General features: G+C 42.5%; 1 protein-coding gene across 4 annotated transcripts in view; it reads right to left on the minus strand.

Moving 5' to 3' along the window:
• Positions 1–17882, minus strand: part of sbf2 (SET binding factor 2) — a 96201-nt gene that overhangs the window by 5945 nt on the left and 72374 nt on the right. For 2 of the 4 annotated variants that reach the window (XM_034111157.2, XM_034111148.2), the window contains exons 24-39: positions 17220–17395; positions 16198–16331; positions 15911–16112; positions 14465–14661; positions 14118–14258; positions 10595–10678; positions 9423–9497; positions 8254–8432; positions 7600–7776; positions 7116–7217; positions 4646–4831; positions 3448–3574; positions 2473–2600; positions 875–1099; positions 672–779; positions 2–195 (exon numbers count right to left, since the gene is read on the minus strand). In XM_034111157.2, coding sequence (XP_033967048.1) covers positions 2–195; positions 672–779; positions 875–1099; positions 2473–2600; positions 3448–3574; positions 4646–4831; positions 7116–7217; positions 7600–7776; positions 8254–8432; positions 9423–9497; positions 10595–10678; positions 14118–14258; positions 14465–14661; positions 15911–16112; positions 16198–16331; positions 17220–17395 — 2435 coding nt within the window. The remainder of the gene's footprint in view (position 1; positions 196–671; positions 780–874; positions 1100–2472; positions 2601–3447; positions 3575–4645; positions 4832–7115; positions 7218–7599; positions 7777–8253; positions 8433–9422; positions 9498–10594; positions 10679–14117; positions 14259–14464; positions 14662–15910; positions 16113–16197; positions 16332–17219; positions 17396–17882) is intronic. The other 2 variants (XM_034111165.2, XM_034111174.2) reach the window with 2 other exon arrangements.

A 17882-nucleotide genomic window follows, 5' to 3' on the forward strand; every position in this document is an offset into this window, starting at 1 on the left:
CCTGTTCTCCTCGCTCTTGGGGGTGAACTGGTTGTAAAGTGTAGCGGCGCGGCGGTTGATCCCATTGGCTGCGGCGGTGCTGCGGTCTTCGCCCAGTCCGCTGTCTGGCAGGTGCAGCATGGAGCGCCGCTGGAACGCCTGCATGCTGGACGTGGGAATGAGGCCGGAGATGGAAACCATGGACTGTTTACGGAGCTGCAAACATACCAGATAACACAGCATGAGAGGGAGAAGAACCGTTCATTCATGTGAAGTATATGACTGTTGAGCTTTTGAATCATCATTTATTATTAGGCAAGGCAAGTTTATTTATATAGCACCTTTTAGCACCAGGCAATTCAAGGTGCTTTACAAAAATGAAAGACATTCAGATAAAGGCATTTAAGTCCATTTATTGAACAGGTTAGAAACAAAACACAAAATACTGCTCCTAAAACTAGGATGGGTTAAATGCAGAGGTCAAGTTTCACGCATACGTGTGTAATAATAATAATAATAATTATAACAAAGAGAAGCAAAATAAAAAAAATAAAAGAAACGTTCAAGGTATAAAAAAAGTAATTCTCAAATAGTTTCTGTCATGTTCAAAAGGGGCACGAAGAAGCTTCAAAACGTTTCTGGTCCTACCCCCTCTAGCGTACATTGCTCATGTAAGTAAAACTAATACGTACATTTCCTTCCTGTGCGAGGTCTTCCTGAATACTGATGCGCACTCTCTCCAGAGTTGTCTGCCATTTCTCAGAGGACTGGTTCAGCTCTCCCTCCAGCCTCCCAACATCCTGCAGCACCAACAACGGCCGAGCGAGACGACAAATGTTGAATACAAGAACGAAAAAGATAAAACTTAAGACCAAAGTTTGGTAGCGATTCTTACAGCGAGGAGTTTGGTGATGGCGTCGGGCTGGGCGCGCGTCACGCTGCTGTAGCACGGCCACACGATCCTCCTCTTGCTGTTGGAGAGCGTGTGCACCTCCTCGGAGCAGTCCGAGCTCCCAGCCATCATCCTCCAGTCGTAACACGGCCCGGTGGAGAGGGTCTCGTCCGTGAAGAAGTCCCATTTGTTCAGGCTGGGGATGCCTATCGAGGGCTTCAGGATCACCTACGGATCAGAAAAGGATGAATGAGAATCTAAAGTATGTTGGGCTGACATAATGAAGAGGACATTTCTGTCAGGAAGAACACGGCATTCCCAAGTCACCAGAATTAACTAAATGTGACACCAGAGAAGAAACTTGATCTCCTGAGACATTTCTTTCATTCATCTTGGGTAATGTGATTTGGATTCTTTATTAACCATGAAATATAAATGACTCTTTTGAAACACTTATCTTAAAGGTCTCCTATCATGCAAAATGCACTTTTTGATGTCTTTTATACATAAATATATGTCCCCGTTGTGTCTCACAAAGTTTCCAAAAATACAACCCTCTCTCTTTCCCCCTTACCCACATCTCTAAAAACGGGGGTACAACGGAGCCGATCCATATTTGCCGATATTACGTAATATCGGAAATGTTTTATATTATTTTATTTTTTTAAAGCTACGGACCCGGATTCAGCGCTTCTCTAACAGGGCTGAAATAGAGGGCAATGAGGCATGGCAATGGGTGATCCGTTTGGTATTTGGAGCAAATCACTTCATATACATGTTTATATATCTGAGACCTATAATATATGCCTAACAATAGTATAATAGAAGACCTTTAAGAATGCTCCTCTGTCTCAAATCAAGTAGATGGAATAAGTGCACAAGTCAAATATCAATGTACTAGGGTTGCCAGAAACTGACCATGATCAAAATCGATTATTCGGCAGCCCTGGCGAATAATAATCGATTATTCGACCGTAGCTGTAGCCTGTATTATTAATAATAGCAGCATTGCAATAAATAAATTGTGCGCGCATCGCGCATCTTCAAATGGATGCACTCAAAACGCATTGAGGTTGAGCTGTGATAGACCAACGTCTTTTCGCAGAGCTTGCATTTAACTTCCTTTGGACTTGTAAGTTCGAAGTAGTTCCACGAGGAGGAACTCTTTTTACCTGCCGCTTTGTTCATCTTTAGTCGCACGTGTGAGGGAGAGGGGGGGGGGGGGGGTCGGTGTGTAGCGTGCTGCAGCAGCAGTCTGCTCTGCACGCAGGCTTCCACCAAGTTTACAGTAAAACAAACTGGTGGTGTGACCAATGACCATTTACAATTATTAATACTATTACTATTATTAGCATTAGTCTATATTTTGGTTGAAACTAAACCAGAAAAAAACAAAAAAAAACATAAATAATAATAAAAATATATATAAATAAAGTCGATTTTTAAAAATAATATTCGATTATGGAGACTGTAACGAATATTTGAATAATCGAATAATCACTGGCATCCCTACAATGTACCACTACATAGGTATTAACTGTCATTGTGAGACACAGAGGGAGCTCTCTTAAAGGACAGAGGGGGTGGGGCAGAAGACTCACGTCGCTCTCTGACGGGCTGTACAGGTAGTTGAAGAAGATGGGACTCCTCCGGTGCATCCTGTTGACGCACTCCCAGATACAGACGCCTCTCCGGGCCTGTTTGTCGCCTTTATCGTCGAACAACGTGCCTGAAACACAGAGGAGAAGCTGCTGAGCACAGGGGCCATTTCATCTCAGATCGTTTTGGCTGATGCAACACTCAGGTCATAAAAGTGGTAATTCAACAGATGTGTTATATTACAGGATATGAGGGGACATTTTGGCGGGCTACGATCATCATGAGAGATTTACACACATGTCATCTTCAAGCACACATTTAACCCCAACATCTCACCCCATAAACTAGTTATATTACATATTATAGAAGATATTTGGCGAGTATAAGGCTGTCAAAATATCTTAATTTTTTACTACACAATTATTTTGGGCGATATATCTATGGATAATATTATTGTCACGATCAAATATATGGATATGTTTTCATTTGAATTTTCGTGCATTTGGTTTAATTTTCTGGGGCCAATTAATTACAGTATTTTTGTGGTTGGTGTTTGGGGAGGGAGGCAAAGAACCGGAAATGATTTAAGAGGTTATTAAGTGTTTATTAATAACATGATAGGGATATTGAGGGTAGATAAGAGTCATTGCAACTGCCTTGGTGAGTATTTTCATATAATATTTTAGCAAAAGTTGGTTTTTGGCAATTGTATTCAACCCACTAGTCTGGATATTGTGCATCCAAAATGAAAGGAATGAATGTTTAGTATTTAGTTTGGGGATCTATTGTAGATATTTATTTTGTTTATAACAAGGACATTTCATTGTATTAATTTTAAGGGAATCATCATTATTAGAATGTACCAGGTTATATGACAGTAACATACAGGGAATTGTTATGCAAAATGTCCTTAGACCATAAGAAGATAATAAAATAAAAAACACATTCCCCTGGTTTCAATCGTAAAGGACACTGACCATGTTCCAGCCGCTCATAGTCTGAGTCCAACAGGAAGTTCTTGAAGCGGTTAGAGATGTGATGATAGGCCAGGAACTTCAGATAATACTGATTAAACTCAAACTCCAGAGGATGTTGCTCCAAAATCTGCAAAGACATGAAAATAAGAACAGAGATTAGACATAGGAGACAGAGAGGGAAGGTCAGTGTGTGTGTGCGTGCGTGTGTGTGCGTGTGTGTGTGTGTGTGTGTGTGACAGCTGTATCATGTCCTCATTTCGCAGCTTCACATCCCTGCGTTGCACAAGTGACCAATTAGAAACAGGAAAGAAGGTCTCCTGTCCTCGGGGGGGGGGGGGGGGGGGGGCAAAGGTCAGTGATATCATCACCGCCAGACACAGTCCAGACAGAGGGACTGCAGCTCCATTGTTCCCATGCAGCGCTGCGAGGCGGCCAATGAGAGAGAGATGCTGAATATTTGAAGCCACCTGGGTCTGCTGGTAAAAACAACAGCTGTTTTGGAGATGAGGCACTTCTATTTTCAGCCCTCGTCCGAATCCCCTCTCCTCCTTGTTTACAGCTCTCTAGACCCCCGGCCCCCCGCCAAACTGCCCTAACTGCCAGGCCTACGGTTTCAAAAGACAAATGCAGAAACTATGTGTTGATGTAAGTGTATGGGAGTGGGACCCCAGGAGACACACAAAAAAATCACCAGTTAGCATTTCAGAGCGGACACAGCCCTCTCAGCTGCATGAGCTTCATTCTTAACCCCCACCCCTGAAATCCTGAAACCTATCCAAACCTTCCTAGAGACTCTCAATCCCCAAAACTGCACTCCGAAACACGCACTGAAATGTGAGGGGATGCTGAAACACGCGAGTGCAGACAGCTCTGCGCTGAACACTGGGTTCACAGACCATCTGGGCTGCAGCCCCCATCTGGGCTGCAGCACCCCCCTGGACGGCCCCCCCTGGTGCAACGCAGTGTTGAAATTACACTTCCAGTGTTGGGAATGCAAAGGGCAAAACTAAACCAAATGTATAGATAATGACAGCTGAATTTCTCGCTTTCCACGACCTCTGGCCTGTACGCTTTTCAGGAATGTGATGAGCTCATGAAGACGGTATGAATGGTGTTAAGTCATGAGGAGTGGAGAGAGGTCTCAAACAGGGTTCAGGAGATGCTTGAGAGAACCTGTTGAAATGACTGTGAACCTCACCTGGTGCACACAGTCCAGGAACTGCAGGAAGACGGGTGTGAAGCCCCCGCCCTGGCTGCTGGGACTCAGGTTGCTCCGCTGGCTGAACTTGTGGCCGAAAGACAGCCACTCTTTCTCCAGCAGCACCTGGAAACCCTCCAGTGTCCGGTAGAAAGGGTCGCTCAGCAGCTGCACCAAAGACACCACCTGCAGAGAGGCAGAGAGAAAGGTGAGAGTCAGAAGATACGGGTCAAATATGTTTCCCCTAGAGTCGACTGTGGTGTGTTTGGTCCTTTATAGCCTTCTATAAAAAACTAAACAACAGAAAAGTTTAAATTGTGACAAATCAACATTGAATAGAGAGAACAGACGAAAGGCGGCGACTGTGGCTGCGAGGGAGTGCGGTCGTCTTTCAACCAGAAGGTTGTGGGTTCGATCCCAGCCCGTGCAGCCGACATGTCGATGTGTCCTTGGGCAAGATACTAAACCCTGAGTTGCTCCCGATGGCATGTGTGAATGTTAGGTCCTAGAGCAAGTGGTACTGCTCTGTATGAATGGGTGAATGACATGTAGTACGTAAAGCGCTTTGAGGGGTCATAAAGACTGGATAAAGCGCTATATAAGTACAGTCCATCTACCATTTAACAAACTAATCTGGCTGATGACATCTTCTGACAACACAACGTCAAACTGATCATCTGCTATCAATTACATTATATAACAGTGCAGCAGACTGGAGCTCGCTCCACAGAACACCAGTTGAGCACCACTTGTCTGCACATGCAGAATGCTTGGCTGCTATCCTGCCCGCGTCTCCGGCAACACATCTAATGAGCCCTGACGTGAGGAATGAGCGGGGAGAACAGTTAATGGCTTCCCCGTGAGCTTTAAAAGGACATCCAGGACTGAGTGGTAGAGAAAGCCCCCCGCAAACCCCAGCTATATAATGAAATAAACCCCTCAGAATATTTGAGAGACTACAGTGGATTTAAGAAAGAAACAAGGCACGAAAGAGGAGAGAGGATATGAGAGAGACAGACGGAAAAACAGAAAGTCAAGACAGTTCTGCTTCCTGTCTGCTGGGTGTCTCTGCGCGGTGTACGCAGGAGGCAGGAGACACAGAACATGTGGAGCCCATTTGGCTGTGCGGCTGATCGGGCCTGGCGTGATGGAGCCGGTGGCCCGTGGAGAGAGATGCTCCGGGCGGAACACGTGCCTGGCATTAGGGTCCACAAAGTGTGCTTTTAAACAGCAGCCCAGGGCTTTCTAAACCCGTAAACACATTGTGAAGGACACGCGCTTGCAACACAAACATGTGGACTTTAACAGGTCAACATGGAAAATATGAGCTCAGAACACAAATATGCTATGAAATGCTGAACGCAGCAGCAAATTGATACCGACAATTGATCAGGACTGAAACAGACTTTTTTGTTTATGTGCTTTAAACCAAAACTCAACTTTCTAAATCAGCTCATTTCAGTGACGCATCAAGACCTGTTCATTATCTTTCTCTGCATGATCGGATCATCAGTAAAAGAGCTGAAGATGAGCAGGAGAACAAAGGAAAGGATGTATTGAAACATTGCCTGTTAGAGTGCAGTCCAACTCTCTGGAGAATCCCTACAATCTAAATGTAAAACTTTTTTTCCCCGAGCTCAGTATATTACATTTATGGATAACGATAATGAAGGACGACGAGGCAACGGTCTCAACAGTTGACTTACACCCAGCTGTTTATAATAACTCTTTATCTGCGATACTCTCTTGTTGAACGGTTGTACTGCTGCACCTGGATCGTTTTTATGACTTTTAGTAATGAAACCTTATTAAAAAGTACTCCTAATGTAATAAGTGTTTTATGAACAGTCAGCTATGTACTATCTAAAATACATCTTTAACAAATTACAGCTTACACATGCAAGTTATGCATTCGGTAAAAGGCTGCAAAAGTTTTAAGTTTTAAGCCTAATGTGTGAGAATATGTGAATCAGTGTGGGTTCTACCAACTATCTTCTTGCAAACATATACAAGATGATGGGATATAATTACATACATTTAATGGCATTTAATGAGTGCTTCCAGCTCAGGATGCCAGTTGTGTGTTTTTTAATGATTTAATGTGTTTCTTTTGATCCATGTGTTCCCTGTGGTGTTTTTTATAAACTGCTATGATTATAAAGAGGGGAGTGAAACGTAATAAGGACCCCCATCTGGACAGGGAAGTTGTGGTTACACACTCAACAACCCCCTTCTTCTGATTCATGCATGTATGTGCTGTGGAGGCATGTCATTGTGAGTGAATGATTCCTCTCATCAGCATTTACACCACCAACTTTTTTTTATCATGCAACATTTCCCTTCCTGCACTAAGTGCCTTGAGTATTATCCCTCAGGTATTTTATATACAAACTGAACATACGTCCTCTTGACTAGATATTGTTTTAATTGTTTTTTGATTCCCAAATGTTATTTTTGTGATTTTCCTCACTTGTGTAGTGATGTCCCAGCCGTCCTCCAGGCTGAGCAGAACAGATGAGCCGCTGTCCAGAAGCTCCACCAGAATCAGAGCCAGCTGCAGGATCTTGTGAAGCTGTGGGAGATCAACATATGTGCATGTGAACACGTATACACACACACTCAATTAATCCTCGCTGTGCATATGTGATTATGTTTGGTGGACTGGTAAATTGCTTCTTGAGTGCTGCTTGCTGAGTGGGTTTTAATATGATATGGTCAATGTGCGTCAAAGGCTGCTGGGGGTCAATGAGATATCCAGCGTGATAACAACTGTTGTGAATCTGCTTCCCTTGGGAACATGGCTTGTATTCATTGTGTGAATCTGATATACAGGAGGAGCAGAAAGAGCACTGCTGGGTCGTTTGAGTCTGTCTCGGGGTCACTGTATTATTGTAAGTGTGAATCATTATAGAACACAACCACTGTGTTATGTGTGTGTGTGTGTGTTTGTTCACCTGCAAGATCCATTCAGAGTCCTCCAAGGTTTTGAGGAAGGAGTCCTCTGAGTCGGACGAGGTGGCGCTGGGAGCGCAGGCTCGCAGAAGCTTTTTAAAAGAGGCTTTCACCTGCCGCGTGTCGGCAAAGTCCACCGGCACCAGCTCACAGTTCAGAGAGGAGTCCACTCTGAGGCCCTGTGCGAACACAGAGAGAAATACAACATGTGAAACTAAGGTAATCCAGTCAGCAGCTCAGCATCAACACTGCTTTCTATGAAAAAACAAACATCAACAGTTCTAATTAAAGAAAACTAAACTGAGAAAACACAGAGTTACCACAACAATACTGTAGTGCAAAACACATTCCTGAATGAATACAATGTTTCTCAAAATGTGATGATATGTTGAAGTGTTGGTTTAATTATCAGACTTTACTGAAAGGTGTTTTTTCCCCAACTCATTTAGACAAGTGAACGAGGAACACATTTACAATAATCCTTCTTTATAAAGATTATAACGTTCAGTTGTTGGTGACATGGCCTGAAATGCGTGGGTCAGAATCCTACAGACACATTGATATAATGCATTCCAGTGCAACCCAGTAACTGTAGCTGCGAGGTTAGTGGTTGTTTTCCCCTCGCCTCCTGAGAGCAGCTTTTCTTTCATCCTCACCCGTAAATGGGACTTTTCTCCGAAGACGTAGAGGGCCGCTTGCTGCTTCAGGAGCTGCGCCTGCAGACTGCTGCTCCCTGCAGGGGGCGCCAGATCCTTCCCTGCCAGTCTGGCGCCAACGTCTGCGGTCAGCGGGTGATGGCCGAGTCTGCTGCTGGAGCGCAGGCTGGCCCACACGCCTGCAAACACACACACACACAAACAACAGTCACACACACGCAGGAGCTGGCCTGCTGGAATGCCACTGCTGTCACAAGCTGTCAAACAAACTGACACTGAATGATGAACGCATGACATGCGGACTAGGTTTTACATGCACAGCAGTACAAGTGTATGTAGACCTTCATTCTTTCAGTCCACTAACAAAGCCTCTGTGAATCGTGGTGTTGAGATATTAGAAGCAGAAGTTGTTGGAATTTTTTAGCAGGACAAGTCTCGAGGCACATTTCCCTGAAAACCAGCTGGCGATATCTTCCAGACATCATGAATAACTGTCGGGAAGGACATGATTTTTCACAGTAATCACTTTCAGCCCTTTTCTGTTGCACTTCAGCAATCAGGGCAGTTATAATGTGGCCTTTAACCCACAGACAAAAATCGCACAATCATTGGGGGTAAAAACTCCAAATTGTTGGTAACACTTTTTAACAGATCGATAACTGTTGTTAGCTTTTAGGCTGGATAAAAGGCATTAAAAAAACACAAAATATCAGAACATTCATATCATTTTGTAATATAAACTAAATCCTTTTTGCTTTGAATCCCATTTACAGAATACTTAAGTCTGTCTTTATAAATCTCCGTGATCAGAGTAGTCCCATTTCATGTGATTCATGGCTTGTCTGCCATGAAAAACAGTTTCCTTTCCTCCTCATCCTGGACCGGCTCATAACTGACCACAGTTGGCTCAGCCAACACATTAGCAATGGATAGGCCAAATTAAAGCCGGCACTCTGGTTTGCGAAAAACCACAGCTCCCAGAGGAGTGCCCACAAAGTCAGCCATGATTAGTACAATGTCTCGCAAGGTCTTTGTGAGGGGTTTGGAGCGCTGTGAAGTGACCTGGTTAGTGAGGAGGTTAGAGCGAGGAATAAGCATGAGGTTTGGATGCATTAGAAAGAAAGGGGCGATTTAAGAGGACTGCTGGGGAGGAGACAGTTTGACTATACCTTGCTGCTGCATTCTCTCCTTACTGGCAGGTTTTTGGTTTGACTGTGTGAATAGTTTATCTCTGTACTCAAGCACTGGGTGGTTGTTTGTACAGGAGGTAGAGATGGAGGATGAAGGCAGGGAGAGGGGCATGGAAAAAATAAATCATGTCAACATCATACGGACATCACCACTGTTAATGTTAACCGTCTCAGACCACAGAAACATGCACATGAAGAGTTTCAGTTGAAGGTCAAAGACTGGACCGGTCCACGTGAGTTTAATGCTTGATGATCAAGAGAATGATTGTGATTTCATGCATGAATATGATTGTCCATAGTTATGATTGAGAGAGATAAAACAGAGCGTGTTGTTCCTCTCTATCACGAACAGACGTCACATGAAAACTGTGACGTCTGAATCTACAACAGGTGCATCGGACACTCAGTTCGCATGTCATTTGTTCTCTCCTTAGGGGAAGACATTATCGCAGAGGATGACTTTGTATTAATAATCTGCATCTTCGATTGAATTTGTTAATAGATGCATTATTAATATAATTAGAACAATATTGAATGATTGTAGGAGTGTCGTCGCTGCATAAAGTAAATGTTTTGGAATAAAGATCTTCAAAATATCACATCTTTTCTTACTTCATCTCAGATAATCACGTCTTCATTTGCGCAACTTTCTAGGGAAATCTAGCTCATAATTTACCATTTGTTTCTAAGTAGCTGCAGCTGTGGGGATGAAACATATTTTAAATAGTAACAAGCGCTGTGTCATACTTTTTTAGTGCTGAGTCGGTTTAAGCAACGCGTTCCCCTTTGACATTCATCTGACTAACACAGTCATGGTGGTGCTAACAGCTCATTAACTTCTGTGAGATTACATTTACAGCAATGCTCCATTTTCCAGAAACACCACAGGTCACAGGAGGATGAAAGGTTAATGTTGCTCAGTTCCTATTATCAGAAATAAATCCTAGAATATTTCAAATGTTTTCATAGATTTAACACAGTTTAAACTGTACTTTAGAGACTTCATTGTTTCTTATAACAAGTGAAAACCGGCAAAAAATATATGAGATATATGATGTTAAAACACTTAGTTCTTAAAGATGCTACATTCTGATGTTTTGTTACTGATCTGATAGAAGGAGGACAGAGGAGGACGTGTTGGAGACACTCACCTCCTCTGGTGAAGCTGTTTGAGAATGGGAGGTCTAAATGGACAGGAGCCATCTTTGGCATCCGGGATGACCTCCTGTCACTGCCTGAAGCCAAGACAATGCCACACAAAACAGGAAAGTAAATATATATAAACAAACTTACATTTATACATAACCTGTCTATCGGTACAAAAAGTTTCAGATTCGGGGAGGGGTTCAGGACGGTATAAAAAACAAAATGACAAATGTTTACTCCTGTCAACTACAGGGGAATAGTTTCGGCGAACACTAAAAGGTACCATGGGGTCAGATTAGAATTGTCCAAAGGGGGGTTAGTTTAGGATGAAACACGTGAAATAACTAAAGGACAAGTTAAACAAGAAAGTAGAAAGAAAGGGAGGTGATTGAAAACTATTGCTGCTAAAAGGTTAGCAATGATTGAGAGTCAGACCCAGAGGTTGCGCTAGGGGGGGGATTATTATTATATTATTATTATTTCCCCATCTCGCTCCGCACCATGATGAATGTGTCCTTCCTCTCACTTGAAATGTCGTCGTCTTCATGCCAAACCTAACTGTGCCGTACAATTTCCTATTAAAACCCCCTGATCTGAGTGCCTTAAACACAAGTTACATGATGATTAAATGAGTGAAAAGCATGCGTTTGCATTTAAGTGAGCATCCCGGACCAGCTTCAGTGCAGCACACTGTAGTGTGTGTCGTCTTGTGTGTTCAGGATACAGGCAGGAGGAGGTGAAGTCAGAGGAGATGGATGTGCTGGTCAGTGACTCCGGGTTGCCCTGTGATTCCTACATAACCTTTTATTGTACACATTTCCTTCCAAATGTTACCAAATATCTGATACAGTATTTCTCCCACACAGTCTCTCATTCTCTCAGTCCAAAATACACACACACAAAGATAAGAAGGTGAAAAATAGCTTTGGAGCAGCGCAAACACAAAAGGGAAGAGAGGGATTGCCTTTTGGCAGAAAACAGAGCTGGAGTGAACACAAATAAAGTGCAACTCTGCAGTTTTTGTCTTTATCAGAAGACATGAACTCTCCGTGGCCTCTTGTTCCTCGCAAACAACCTACGTTTTTTCCCACGCCAGAGCCGAGGCCATTGCATCGCAAATTCAGGTCATGTCTGAGCGCAGGCAGCCAGGCGACGGAGCTCTGATCTCAGCGTTCAGGCTCACAGGCACTGCTTACTGACTCCCTGCAGACTCCACCAATCCAATGCTGTGTTGTAAATGCATTACTTGTTTTTGATAAATCTAATGTCTGCATTTTGTGATGGGAGTTCAATATATCTCTGTCCCACATAATGTGAACAAGGCATTTCCACTTTACCAAGTTAGCAACAAATATTATTTCTGATGTGAGCTAATGGAAGTAACCACTTATGTTTGCCTTGTTATTGAATCAAAGCGAGCATTGGAGACTGAATGACTATGGTAACTTCCCAAATGAACGCAGCATTAGGTCATCCAGTCCTGATGAATATGTGCAGCCTGAGAGTCTGAGCTCAGGGCAGCAAGGTCTCCTGCCCTCTCTCACGCCCAAAATGCAGTCAATGTTAACATAGAGAGCTGCATTTGATTTAGGTGTCAATCCCGCTCAATGGGAAAGCTTATCAGGGCCGTGGGAAGAGCGCCATTAATGTTTTGCTTTAACCTGGGCCTTCCTGTTTTCAGGTCCAACTGACGTGAGATCTAAACACTCAAAAGTCATAACAATACAACACATGATGTCTTTTACATATCAACATTTGTTTCACATCTTAAATCTAGTTTTTATTTTACTTTTGAAAACTCTTATGAGATATTTCAAATGGCCCTACATATCTGTTGTTGTTTAATGAAGTCATTTACTAAAGTAGTGTTAGTGCCAAAACAGATTTGTCATTATTGTGGCAAAATGAAATTGATGGCGCAGTTAAATTCCTGCGGGACCGCCCTTTTCATACAGGAGCATATCTTTCACCAATCTTGTTTTTTCAAAGGCTCACAAATGAGGATTCAATCACAATATTCTTTGGATACATTTTTTTTTGGAATTCCTTAAATTATTACAGATCTTTTTGACAACATTGGAGTTTTTGGAATAGCTTGGATCTATGCAGCCACTACCTGAATCTAATAGTGTAAATTGTATAATAATCATAATAATATAAATGTAGCCAGACTTCATCTCCAACTGTGCAGGAATGTACAACTTTGTAAAAGACCTAGATATAAATGGGTTTACAATCTAGAGCAGGGGTCACCAACCTTTTTTAGGATGAGGGCTACTTTCAAAAAATAAAAGAAGTCGGGGGTTACTTTTACTCCTCTTTTTTTGTTTTTTGCAGTGTATATATTTAGCACATTTTAACATTATTATATGCTTACCTTTAACCTTTGTGTGCTGTTTGGGTCTGTGGGACCCGTTTTCAGTGTTTACAAAAAAAAATGTATGCAATTGAATTATTTTAACCTGCTTTATTTGGGGGTGGGCGTCACATCCTCCAGGGGGGACCTCACATCCTCTAGGGGGGTCCGGGGGCATGCACCCCCGGGAAGATGGTTTTTAAAATGTTGAAGTGAAATGCATCAATCTGGTGCACTTTGAGCACAAAATGAATTTATGGATACAGCTCTCAACACTCATATGAAAGGGAGCTGTATACTTTTCAATACTCCAATCATCTTTAGAATATTATCACAACCAATAACAAATCATTTAAACTTGTTTATTCTTATCTTATGTTAGCATTATTTCTTTTTATGTGTGCATATTTTACTAATCATTCCCCTTTTAAACTGTTTTTTGTACTGTCCTATAGTACACATTGGAATGATTTATTACTTTATCTATATTAAATAGATAAAATCTCTCTCTCTCTCTCTCTCTCTCTCTCATCTCTCTCTCGTCTCTCTCTCATGCTCTCTCCTCTCTTCTCTCTCTCTCTCTCTCTCTCTCTCTCTCTCTCTCTCTCTCTCTCTCTCTCTCTCTCTCTCTCGATAGGCTGTTCAATGCGGCTGATGTGTTGTGTAGATTCTGCCAGAATGAAAATCAGTGGGGAGGTGCCACATTGCTTTTCTTCCCGACTGCAACGCTGGTTCCGCAAATCAAGCAAGAACGTGATTGGTCGATATTCATTGTCGGGGTGGGGGGAGGAGGGGTGTTAGATAGATATAGAGTAGATAGAGTTTGCTATGATTTAGGTTTCGTTTATGCATAGGGTAGATTCTTTTGTTTTGTGTATTTTATACATTTTGGATTTGCTTGGCGAGCTATTTTTAGAACATGCCCTGCGGGCGACTCACGTTGCCCCTGCGGGCGACTCACGTTGCCCCTGCGGGCGACTCACGTTGCCCCTGCGGGCGACTCACGTTGCCCCTGCGGGCGACTGAGTGCCCGTGGGCACCTTGTTGGCTACCCCTGATCTAGAGATATCTAAATAATTCCAAAAAAGAGACAGATTTTTTCAAACAGCACATATAACTGTGGTACTCACACAGTAAATAAAACTACGATATGAACATCAGGATCAGCGTACCTGGTGAGAGGCCTATGAGGGAGCGGTTGGACAGGGTGTTGTTTCCGTTCATTTTTAAGTGAATAGGGATGGAGGCGAGGATGGCTTGCAGGTACTTCTCTTGTTCGAGACTGCTGGAAGAATCTGAAGACGAGGCAGGAGCTAAAAGCACAACACAACACTTGATTAGAACAGGAAATGTTTTATAGGCTTTGTCTACAGACTTAATAACTGATGTAATCAGTTGAGATTATATTGCAAGCTAGTTAATTTTAGTTTGCTGTTATTCCTGGAGATCTGTTAGCCTAAGAAGCAAGTGAAAAACTGAGAACAATTAAACAAGACCTCCTAAACTCGTGAAAGCCCACCTGTTGAGGAGGGGTTCTGCGACTTGAACAGTCCCACGACACTCTTGCCGTGGAAGCCTCCCGAGCGGAGCAGCACGGCTTTGGTGCGAGGATGTTTCCAACACACCACGGGCAGACGGTTGTGTCTGTAGCAGCGCGCCACTTTGTGTAAACTGCTGTCCTGCACGGCCTGAGGAACCACCAACAGCCCCGGGTAACTGACGGAGAGAGAGAGAGAAACACACATATTAGGAAAAACATGGTCTTCCAGGAATAAAACACTGCAAAGCCATTTGTTTATACACAGAGACGCAGATGAATAGGGGGCTTCTTGCTGAATTTATATTAAACGTCTGAGTGGGATTATGACTGTATTAGTTACAGTGCGTTTGTTTTTGGGAGGAATTCGAACCGAGCTGTCTCAATTCATATGTCTAACATCTGTCTGCCAGGTAAAGGAGTGAATCCCTACCTACTGGCTTTTTTGAAATATTGAGGCTTACAAAGCTTCCTCTTCTCTCTTCCTCCTTTATCATTATTGGGATAAACAGGTGTGAAATCATTCCAATGCATACTATAGGACAGTAACCAAAAATATCCTTTAAAACTGGAGAGATAAAAAAAAATGCATAAATAAATAAATGTTAAGGTAAAATAAGATATGAATGAACAACACAAATAAAATAAGTTACATTCATTTGTTATTGGCTATGGTAGGTTATTAGTTAACTTATGTTCACATACTTATTTGATTACATCCACTCTGATGAAAACAGAGACTTTCGACACAAAACTAGCTGTTGATTTGTGGATGCAAGCAGCTAACCACAGACTCAACCAGAGAGAAAGTAGTAGGCCTACATCATCAGCTACCATGTCTGACAGAGAGGAAGACAGTGAGGAGAACAGTCAGGAGGGTATGATGACAGCTTGTAGGATTACTGGTCGTGCTAATGTCGTCTTGTGTTCACCTCTGCATGTGTGTTCTGTGTTCACCTCTGCACGTGTGTTCTGTGTTCACCTCTGCACGTGTGTTCTGTGTTCACCTCTGCACGTGTATTCAGTGCCGTGTGTCTGGCAAATAAAGTCAAGACCCCCTCAAAAGTTACGGTTTATTTCATTTTAAGGATGAGCACCAAGCAACATTTCCAGGTGCTCCTTTGAGAACCAGGGCAAACAAGTGATGTGCACCCCTGTGTATAAAGACTCTTCTTGCACTATTTCATTTGTATTTACTTGCACATCTCAAAACAATCTCTGGCACTATTTTATCTGTTTTATTTGTTCTATGTCCTGTATATATTCATGTGGCACTGTTGGAGGAGCCTGTGACTTAAGTTTTTCATTGCCATATCTACACTAGCCAATGTGCAAATGACAATAAAGCCTTGAATCTTTAAAACCTGGAAACTAATGTGGTCAGTGCTGACGTTAGAGGAATGTAACTTTAAAAAGTATCCAGTGTACCTGCGGCAGAGGGAGTACAGTCTGTTTACGGCCGTGATCCTGAACTGCTCGCCCGACTTGAACCGAGACGAGCTGGCGGTGATGGTGCCCAGGCCCATACGCTGGTAGTCACGGAAACAGGACTGCTCCACCAGCTGCTCCATGGTGGATTTCTCCGAGGCTCTCAGGGTGCTGCTGGGCGGCGGCTCACCGTCGTCTGATACTGAAACCCACATACATATTCATAGGGGTTTACATTTATTTTCCCATCTCGCTCCGCACCATGATGAATGTGTCCTTCCTCTCACTTGAAATGTCGTCGTCTTCATGCCAGGTCATCCTGCTGCCTCTGTCGCTCTTCTTCAGTGTGGTCTGGCTGCCGCGGCCCATGGTTATCATCCCTGCCCTCTTCGCTCCTTTGACAATGGTTTTGGACAGGGTTCTGTGAGGAGTGCAGAATATAGGAGAGGTTTTAACTAATGATGACACCACTCGGTTTTACTCGACATCCATGTATTATTAGTTTTACTTTCTTTCTTTTTTTGTATTACTGCTGCTATTGATGAATTGCTGTATATTTTGTTGGGCGGGTTTGGGGAATTTCAGGTTTTGAATCCATGTAAAGCACTTTGTGACGTTGTTTTAAAAAGTGCTGTATAAATGAAGTTATTATTAATATCGCAACATATTTTACTGTGAGCATTTTTTAATTAGTATTAAAACTTTTCCAATATTTCCAGAAGAGGACAAACTGCTGAGGCATGACATTATATGCACTTATAATTCAGGCGACATTCAAAACTACTATTGATGTTTTTAAAATGAAGCATTAAATGTTTGTTGCCATATTTAATAATATTTTTCTTTATGAAATCGCTTCAGTATTGTCAACGTACATTAATGAGAATGCTGACTTATAACTAAGTGACTCTTTCTGTGGGCGTGTTCAAGAGAGAGGGGAAGAGAAAGTGGACAATTGCACATGATATAAGTTATTAATAACTTACTCAGAATGCTGCTCAGTCACCCGCCCTCCCAAACCGCTGATATGTTCTAGAAGCTTACACAATGCAATCGTATTCTACAAATAATATAATAGTAATATGACATGTGTAGCCTATTATTTATCTAAAGCTGTGCAGACAATCAAATATACCACACAAATAAATAGTATTGCAAAAAAAGAAGCTACACAGCATTCATATGTTGATTTTAAATTTGAATGCTTTTATAAATGAAGCTTGAAACCCTGCTGGGGTCACCCCGCAGTGATGTTTGGTACATTAACCAGAGCTACATCCTCTTGTTGCAGTAAAGCTGCACCACACACCTGAAGCCAGTGTTCCTCTCTTTCTGTTTTGGGAGGATGAGCTGAGGAGCTGTTTGTCCGGCTGCGAAAGCAAAGCAGCTGAAGATGGACTGGGGGTAGCGGATCCTCTGCAGGTGCTTTCTGAAGATCTCCACCATCTCTGAGCTCACCTCCTCATCAAAAGCCACCTTTATCAGCTGTAAGAGGTATTCATGAAAATGATTATTTAACGAAACAGGCAACATTTGATAAATCACTGAATTTGTATCAGTCCAGCCCAAGCAACATGGGTTGAAATGTAGAAAACATCTCAAGGGTTAAGAGTTGCCACTTGCATCATTCATGTTAATAAAAAGATAGGAATGAACCGTACAAACTTTTACAGCAGGATATATAAATCCTAGAGAAACACATGCTTGGCTGAAATTTGCTTTTCTCGTTGATTCTTAGAGTCAGTGATCGCAATGCTCAAAACGAGTTGTGTTGGTTATTTTGAGGATCTATGTCATGATTCCTGGAAAGAGACCTGACTGTTGGGTTTTTCAAATGTATTTTTTTGGGCCACACAGACACAAATTATCCAGATAAAACCATAAATATTCACACATGAGGAAATGATGGACTCTTGATTGTGTGGTAACCTGCACTTCAGATTATATAATAACATGTATCTATTATTTGAGA

Source organism: Pseudochaenichthys georgianus, chromosome 3 (assembly GCF_902827115.2).
Source record: "Pseudochaenichthys georgianus chromosome 3, fPseGeo1.2, whole genome shotgun sequence".
Taxonomy (NCBI): domain Eukaryota; kingdom Metazoa; phylum Chordata; class Actinopteri; order Perciformes; family Channichthyidae; genus Pseudochaenichthys; species Pseudochaenichthys georgianus.